Source organism: Cylas formicarius, unplaced genomic scaffold (genome assembly GCF_029955315.1).
Source record: "Cylas formicarius isolate icCylForm1 unplaced genomic scaffold, icCylForm1.1 PGA_scaffold_4__25_contigs__length_36172078, whole genome shotgun sequence".
Lineage (NCBI taxonomy): Eukaryota > Metazoa > Arthropoda > Insecta > Coleoptera > Brentidae > Cylas > Cylas formicarius.
This window is the reverse complement of record NW_026844334.1, coordinates 32,503,256-32,512,456: the sequence shown is the minus strand read 5'-3', so window position 1 is coordinate 32,512,456 and position 9,201 is coordinate 32,503,256. Positions and strand designations below refer to the sequence as shown.

The 9,201-nt window shown below is 35.6% G+C and overlaps 1 protein-coding gene across 1 annotated transcript; it reads left to right on the top strand.

The window, feature by feature from the left end:
- The first annotated feature begins 2,850 nt into the window (after window positions 1–2,850).
- Window positions 2,851–4,311, top strand: LOC132701434 (craniofacial development protein 2-like). Its single transcript, XM_060669315.1, has 2 exons — window positions 2,851–2,910; window positions 3,001–4,311. The coding sequence occupies exons 1-2, from the start codon at window positions 2,851–2,853 to the stop codon at window positions 4,309–4,311; spliced, it is 1,371 nt and encodes a 456-aa protein (XP_060525298.1).
- Window positions 4,312–9,201: the final 4,890 nt, after the last annotated feature.

Here is a 9,201-nt window from a genome sequence, read left to right as displayed (position 1 = left end):
AACTGGTTACGAATCATAAGTATATGGTGATGTCGAAGACACCAAAGCCCAGTCGTCAAACAAGCACGTCAAGTTCGATCAAATGTCAAGGTTTTGCTTATCGTGGCGTATATCAAAAGTTCTTACTATAAGGTCATACGGCCAATATAGAGTATCGCCTTGAATTTATGCGTCGTGTTCGAGAAGCAATACGTATAAAACGTCCGGAATTGCCCATGCGACCTGCTCATTCATCGTTGCTTGTGTCTGACTTTTTGGTCAAAAACCAAACCACAATCATGCCTCAGCTGCCATATCCACCAGATATGGCCCCCTCCGAGATCTTCCTGTTGCCAAAACTCAAGAAACCCATGAAAGAAAAGACTGAGGAGATAAGAAGAACTCACCTATACCAGAAAGTGCTCTTCAGAAGTGCTTGGACGATTTGCATAAGTATATTATATATGGAGGGGAATACTTTGAAGGGGACAACATTAATTTTGATAACTAAATTAATACTTCTTTGCAAAATTTAAAAGTCACATTACTTCTTGAACACACCTTGTATAATCAGGTATGGAATAAAATTCGAGAAAGTTTCAGTTTAGATATAAAGAAGCCAACAGGATGAGGCAAGATTTGTAAATAATATTACACTAGCCTCTTGAAGTTTCTTTGAAAACTTTATGTTGTCATTTCTCTATTCTCTATAGAACTCGTTATATTGTGTCTCGAGTTTCGAGAATTAACATAGCAAAATTTTCCAAGCTTGATATACGCCATTAACGAAGGATAATTTATATCTTAGAAATAATTTTTTTATTTTATTTTTATTTTATTTTATCATACTAAATTTCCTTTATCTGAGATTCTACACCAAATTCGATGTAACCTTTAGTGAAACTTACATATACTTAATTATCTCTTGCGATATTTGAAAACTATAGTATTTTTAGGAGAACCGTTACCTACATGAAGTTTAATATCTACATTCACAGCTGGTCAGAAATACTTTTTCTTCATAAGGATCAATAACTTATCCCTCCCTAGCAGCCAGCAGCCACCTAGCTTAAACTACTTTTTAAGTAGGTGCTAATATTTTTTCACCCTGCATAAATAAGTAAATTGAATTGTCTAAATCCACACGGAATGTCAAAGACTAAGTTACAGAAAGTATGTTGACTTCCCTATAAAAAAAAGTACAATTAAATTGAACCGTTTCAAGTCAAACAGCATACAAGAAAGGACAAAAAATACAAAAATAGTAAAAGTGTAAAGTTATACCCTTATTTCAAAGAACTGAGAAAAATTTTATTAAGAAAAGTCGTTTAGAAATAAAAGTCTTTTGTTCCAAAAATATTAATAGTTTGCTTGTGTTTTTTTCTAACGATTTTAAATACTATCGGAAATTTTTTAATTTGTAGCGAAGCGGACATTTTGTATTTCTTACAACGATATTTAATAACTTAATAAATAAATTTTACATATTTTTTTAAACAACTTCTATTTTGAATTTTTATATGATACTTTAGGTATAAATTGTTATTAATTAAATCCTATTAAAATAATCACGGATATTCATAATATAAGGAGATGATATATATACTGAACTAATGAGAACCAGAAATGAATCGACCACAACTAATTATGTCCTTTTTCTTCATCCAAAATTTATCTGGTAATACATATTTATGTTTGGAAAACGAAGTATCGGAATTGTGTGACAATTTGTGTTATAAGCTATGGTTTGCACATGATGGAAGTTTATTAGATTTTTTCTTATGGGGATATTTGAAATACGAAGTTATTTGGGCTATAATAAATCTATTCTTCGAAAAAGACTGAAATCCGACAATGCCGTTTGGTCCGTTTTAGAGACGTTTTTACTGGAGAGCATTGTAAAGCACTCGACTTGCGTTTGCACGGACTCGCGCTAAAATCTGTTCGATTTTTGGAACACCAGTTTCCACGTAATCGAAGTTAATAGGTACTTTTTATAAAAGTTCTGGACTCCTCCTGCGTCTGTTTTTGCTGAGTCGAACTTGCTCACGTTTTGCCAATCATCCAGTTGGCTTCTTCAAAGCTTGACTGAAACTGGCTCACATTTTACTCTGTACCTGCTTATATATTGTTTGAGGGGGGCTGACTGATTAACATATTGGTGACAGGTAGAGACCTGAGTCGCGGTTAAGATTGTTAGGCTGTTTATAGATTTCTATAGACTCTCGAATTTTTCGTTGGTAGAAGAACTGATTACAGAATTTTAGTTTTATAGAATAAAATTTTATGTCCGGTTTCATGAGTGTGTTCGGCAACAGCTGATGAGTTTGTTTGTCTTAGTCTTGTCTTAAGGCTCTTTCGTTTCTTTGAGTCTAGTTGATATTTTTCGTCTGGTCGCTCCAATGTATTCTTTGCCGCATATGCATGGAATTCTGTAAACTCCTGGCATCTCAAACGAAATTCTGTCTTTGACGGACCGAAGATGTTGAGAGTTTTTGGGACAAGTGGTAAATCTGATTTTGACGTTATACTTCTTTCGAAATTTTGATATGTGGTCAGTGATGTTTTGAATGTAACGAAGGACCACAGTGGCAAGGGTAGGATTGCTTTCGGCCTCATTGCTATTGGAAGGTTGTGGTGAAGTGTATTTTTTGATGGAACGCTTAATATCTTTAATGTGGCAATTATTAGAAAGAAGAGCAGAGGTAAAGTGTTTTAATTCTGGGTTTTAAGGTTCTATAAACAAGAGATGGATTGAGAAATCGGTCCAAAAGGCGGATGAACCAACACGGTCAACGGCATGAGAATTCAGAAGGCAAGGGGAGCCCACTGCATTAAAGATCATATCGATTCTCCCTAGTACAAATCATCATGGCTGAGAATAACAAACAAACGGCCCTCAGTCCCCGGCAGATCTTAAATGATCAGAGGGTGCGAAGAATCCCCGGGTCAGCTATGAGAATTGGCACATAGAATGTAGGCAGTTTATATGAACCTGGAAAAATACATAATGTTATCCAGGAGATGCAAAGGTTAGATCTAAGCATCCTAGGAATCAGTGACACTAGATGGCCGAATTCTGGACAACAATCAATAGCCAACGGCACCATTTATTACTCAGGAAGTGATGACACCCACCATAGATATGGAGTTGCGATCGTGGTATCCAGAGAAATCAATAAATCAGTAATAAACTTTACCCCTATATCAGACCGTGCCATGTTACTCCAACTTCAAACGTATCATTATAAATTAAACATAATTCCAACGTACGCCCCGACAGCAGATAAATCTGACGAAGACATTGAGGAATTCTACAACGAGATTAATAACATCATACAATCTCTAAAATCAAGGGACATAACACTAGTATTAGGAGACTTCAATGCCAAGATTGGCAGAGGTAGATTTGACAAATATGTGGGAGAATATGGACTTGGTAGGAGAAACGAAAGAGGTGATAGACTGCTGCAATTTTGCCAAGAAAACGATTTTATTATATCGAATACGTTCCTCAAACTTCCAAACTGCCGTTTGTACACCTGGAAATCTCCGCAAGACAACAAACAAAATATAGTCAGGAACCAAATTGACTACATCTTGATAGACCACAGATATAGGAATGTAATCAAATCAGTTAAAACCTACCCAGGGGCAGATGTCTCATCGGACCATAATCCACTAATAGCCCGGTTTTTAATAACACTTAAAAAACAACGAGTAATACCAACAACAAATTGTATAGACGTATCGGGTCTAAAAATCCAAGAAACAAGACAAAGGCTACAAAATAAGATCAACGACAACCTCAGAACCCTCAAAAACAATCAAATAACAGCGGAAGAAAACACGGACAAACAATGGAAAGATTTAAAAAATGCATTAATTGAGCCGAGCAAGACCATTCTGACAAAACAGAAAATAGGGAAAAAACAGGAATGGATGACTCCAGAAATTTTGAATTTGATGAACGAACGACGTGGTGTAAAAGACAACAACGAAGCATATAAGAATATTCAGAAAGAAATCCGATCACGGATAAGAGAAGCAAAGGAGGTATTCTCCAAAAGAAAATGCGACGAAATAGAAGCCCTTCAAGAAAAGCACGACAGCTTCAATGTCCACAAGAAAGTAAAAGAACTGGCAGGGTTACAGAAAAAAAGACAACCGTCATTACTCACTGACCAGAATGGCAAAATTATTATGGAAATGGAAGAAAAACTAAGAACATGGAAGAATTACATAACAGAATTATTCGATGATGAGAGAGATATAAACAGAATAGTAACAGAACAAGAAAAACACAAAAGATGGAAAAGCTGCAGGGCGTGATGAGTTACCCTCTGAAATTCTCAAATTGATAGAAGAGGAAAACATACACAGTCTAACAGATCTGTTCAACACCATATACAAAACAGGTATTATACCCAAGGAATGGTTGCTATCAGCGTTCGTCACTATCCCAAAAAAACATAATGCAAGGCAATGCATAGACTTTCGAACAATCAGTCTAATGAGTCATACGCTAAAAATATTTCTGAAAGTGATACATCACAGGATATACAAAACATTAGAACAAGATATCAGCGAGACCCAATTCGGTTTCCGAGGTGGCTTAGGCACAAGAGAAGCAATATTTGCCCTGAACGTTCTCGCCCAACGATGTATGGATATGGATCAGGATCTTTATATATGTTTCGTTGATTACAACAAAGCCTTCGATAGGGTCCGACACGAACAACTTATCCAGCTTCTGAAAGAGAAGAACTTAGACACCAGAGATATAAAAATTGTTACGAATCTTTATTTTAATCAAAAAGCAGTGGTAAAAATAGAAGGGAATAACACCGAAGAAATAGAAATCCGTCAAGGCCTTAGGCAGGGGTGCGTGCTATCACCGATGTTATTTAACCTTTACTCAGAGGAAATAATGAAACGAGCATTGGACGATAAAACGAAAGGACTAAACTTATCAACAATATAAGATATGCGGATGATACGATCCTGATAGCTACCAACCTAAACGAATTACAGATTGCAGTAGACAAAGTTAATACATCGAGTGAAGAGTTCGGACTGTCACTAAACGTAAAAAAGACAAAATTTATGATAATATCAAAAAGAGCACAAAACAATTCACAAATTCATATAAATAACCACTCCATAGAAAAAGTTGACAGTTATAAATACTTAGGTACAATTGAAAATAAAAATAACGACTGCTCTGAAGAAATCAAAACTAGAATAGGACAGGCGAGAACAACATTTGTGAAAATGAAAAGAGTGCTCTGTGGCAGCGATCTCAGCTTGGATTTAAAAATCAGAATGGTGCGATGCTATGTTTTGTCGGTACTGTACTATGGTGTAGAGGCTTGGACTCTGAAGAAACTGGGCATAAGGAAACTGGAGGCGTTCGAAATGTGGTTGTACCGTAGAATACTTAAGGTAAAATGGACCGATAAAGTGACCAACATGGAAATCCTGAAAAGAATAAAATAGGAAAAAGAAATTATCATTACGGTAAAAAAGCGTAAACTTCAGTACCTTGGACACGTCATGAGAGGAGAAAAGTACCAACTACTCCAACTGATATTACAAGGAAAAATTCTAGGAAAGAGAAGTGTAGGAAGAAGGCGTCACTCATGGATGAGAAACTTACGTGACTGGTTCGGGTGCACCACAAACCAACTATTTCGGTCGGCTGTGTCACGAATACGAATAGCACTGACGGCACTTAAAGAAGAAGAAAACAAGAGAGTCGATAACTGATGATTTTTGGGCCGGATGGTGATGTGACAATGCATTAAGGTATCTGTGTGCGTATGTTTTCTGTAAACACAATGACCCAATGTTAGGTCTGATTTTCTATTGATAAAAATATCTAAGAATGAAAGGTTATTATTAGTTTACAACTCAATGGTAAAACGTATGTTAGGATGTATAGAGTTTAAATGTCTATGAAAATCTACTAGGGTTTCTGGACCATGAGGCCAAATAACAAAAGTATCATCGACGTAGCGTTTCCATAATTTTGGTTTTAGATGAAAGGTGTGGAGAGCTTTCTTCTCAAAGGCTTCCATAAATACATTCGCTATGACTGGTGATAGTGAAGAACCCATAGCTGTTCCCGACGTTTGTTCAAAAATTTGACCATTATAAGAAAAATATGTTCCCGACAAGCATTTTTCGCAATCCTAAAAGCAGGTAAAGGAAATGCTACGGTAGTCATGGACACAAATGAATATCAGAAAAAGATTCAAGATGTTGTTACAGACGGATCATATCGTCAACTTAAAAAAGATCATCTTTGGATCGCAACCTTAAATCTGTTATTAAGGCTTGATCTCTATCAGACTCCGTGAAAAAATCTGTTACTCCTCATGACTCTAAAGTTCCTCGTCTCTACGGACTCCCAAAGATTCACTCCTTCGAACTATTGTCAGCACCATTGGTTTTCCAACATATTCTCTAGCAAAATATCTAGCTTCCTTATTAAAACCCCTTACAGGGAAAACTGACAGTTTCATACTTAATTCCTTTCACTTCATTGAGCAATTAAAAGATGTTCTAGTTGGTTTCGACGTAAAATCCCCCTTTACCAAAGTTCGTATTCCTGAAACTCTCGACTTCATTTCAGATATATTAAAGTCCGAGAATCTGGAACCAAACCTTCTCACCTTTATTGAAAAATGCTTGTCGGGAACATGTTTTTCTTATAAAGTTCAAATTTTTGAACAAACGTGGCGAACCGCTATGGGTTCTCTACTATCCTTTGAGAAGAAAGCTCTCAACACCTTTTATCTAAAACCAAAATTATGGAAACGCTACATCGATGATACTTTTGTTATTTGGCCCCATGGTCAAGAAACCCTAGCTGATTTTCTTAGACATTTAAACTCTATACACCCTAACATACATTTTACCATTGAGTTGGAAGCTAATAATAACCTTCCATTCTTAGATATTCTTATCAATAGAAAATCAGACCTAACATTGGGTCATTGTGTTTATAGAAAACTTACACACACAGACCGATACACATCACATCACCATCCGGCCCAAACATCATCGTTTATCAACTCTCTTGTTTACAGAGTCGTAAAACTATCTCAGCCCGAGTCACTGAACCCAGAATTAAAACACTTTACCTCTGCTCTTCTCTCTAATAATTTTCACATTATTCCAGCATTATCACAGCGTTCCATCAAAAAATACACTTCACCACAACCTTCCAATAGCAATGAAGACGAAAGCAATGCCACACTTGCCACTGTGGTCCTTCCTTACATTCAAAACATCACTGACCACATATCAAAAGTTCTAAATACTTATAACGTCAAAACAAGATTTACCATTTGTCCAAAAATCCCTCAACATTTTCGGTCCATCAAAGATAAAATTCCGTTTGAGATGCCAAGAGTTTACAGCATGCCATGCATATGCCGCACAGAATACATTGGAAAAACCGGACGAAAAATATCAACTAGGCTCAAAGAACACTAAAGAGTCTTACGACTAAGACAACTAAACTCATCAGCTGTTGCCGAACACAATCACTAAAGCGGACAAAAAAATTTATTCGATAAAACTAAAATTCTTGCATGTAATCAGTTCTTCTACCAACGAAAAATTCGAGAGTCTATAGAAATCTACAAACAACCTAACAATCTTAACCGCGACTCAGGTCTCTACCTGTCACCAATATGGGAATCAGTCATTCGAGACGGTGTTTATGACCCTCATTTAGCTCCGCCCCACTCAAACAATATATAAGCACGTACAGAGTAAAATGGGAGCCAGTTTCAGTCATGCTCTGAAGAAGCCAATAGGATGATTGGCGAAACGTCACATTACCATTACTAGTACTCTACAAAAAGAAAACGAGAAAAAAAAGGCTTACAGTCGACACTTCTTACCTCAACTCGCAATAACAAACAATTGAAAATTTTAGAAGTGGAGAAGAAAAATAAAGTTTAATGAAAAAAAAGGAATGAAAGTATCAAGAGAAACGTTTTTTATGAAAGAGAAAATAAGACAACAAAAAATGTTTAGTGGAAAAGAAAATAAATGAAAGAAAATAGAAAACCAGTACTCCCCTGATTCAGAATCAGAAATAACCCTTCACGATAGTAGCAACGATTTCAATTTTTCTTAAAGTGATTTTCACTCAGTCAGTTGAATCCCGGTGACTTTGCTGTAGTAAAAGTTCAGGGGAAAATAAAATTCTTCTTGCGACTTTATGTTATTCGTATTACAGCAACTATGGAAACCGAAGAAGTCCAAGCCCAAAACTGTCCAAGCTATTGCAACGCACTTCTGCTAGATTTAAAGATTTGGTTAGTTTTTCTACCTGTTTAAATTACACTTTACACTTTAATACTTCAACTTTCACTTTACATTTGCATTAAGTACCTAAGACATCAAAATAGTTTGTTCTGTATTATATTTTTGAAACTTTTTCTTAGTTTTTAAGACTTCCACTGATTTGAATTAAGAGTCTGTCTTTTGTTACATATCAAACTAGTTCTTATTTTTTTTTTTTTTCAATTCATTATGTTTAAAACATTTTCGAGATATTTTTTTTAATATTTTTTCTTTAAAAGGGGCAAGAATTCGCAAATATATTTACCCCACTCGATGCGGCAAAAGCGCTATCGGTAGAGTTTTGAATTTTATTTCTTTTTTTTTTCTAACTAATATTTTGTTCCCGTTGTATATTTAAAAGCGAAGGCATTAATAACTTTATATTAGCAATGAATTTCAAGTTTGTACCAGAGGGCAAATCGGCACTAGTAATTCTAAAATCAAAAGTGCGCACCTACCCGACATAAAAATTGTGTTCCTCCAAAAAAATCAAAATCCTAGTTAATTTTTCAAATCAGATGGATAGGAATTCGCAAAATTGATTTCATTCTTAATAACTTGCTATAGTATTTAAAATTATTGAAATGAAAAAGAGAAATTATTAATATTTTTCGAACAGAAAACCTTTTACTATTCACAAATTTTCTAGATTCCTCCGGCGTCGGTTGCCTATAAATCAAACTTGCTGACGTTTCGCCAATCACTATGTTCGCTTCTTCAGTGCTTAGTTTAAACTGACTCGCATTGTACTCTGAATCTGCTTATATATTATTTGACACATTGTCTCAGGTGACTGATTCTCGTTTTGGTTAAGATTGTTTGGTTGCCCAAAATTAAAACACTTTGCTGCTCTTCTCT

Coding starts and splice junctions, on each gene's coding strand:
- LOC132701434 (XM_060669315.1), top strand. CDS start 2,851: ATGGCTGAGAATAACAAACAAACGGCCCTCAGTCCCCGGCAGATCTTA. Junction 2,911..3,000: donor AGATCTTAAATGATCAGAGG/GTGCGAAGAATC, acceptor AATGTTATCCAG/GAGATGCAAAGGTTAGATCT.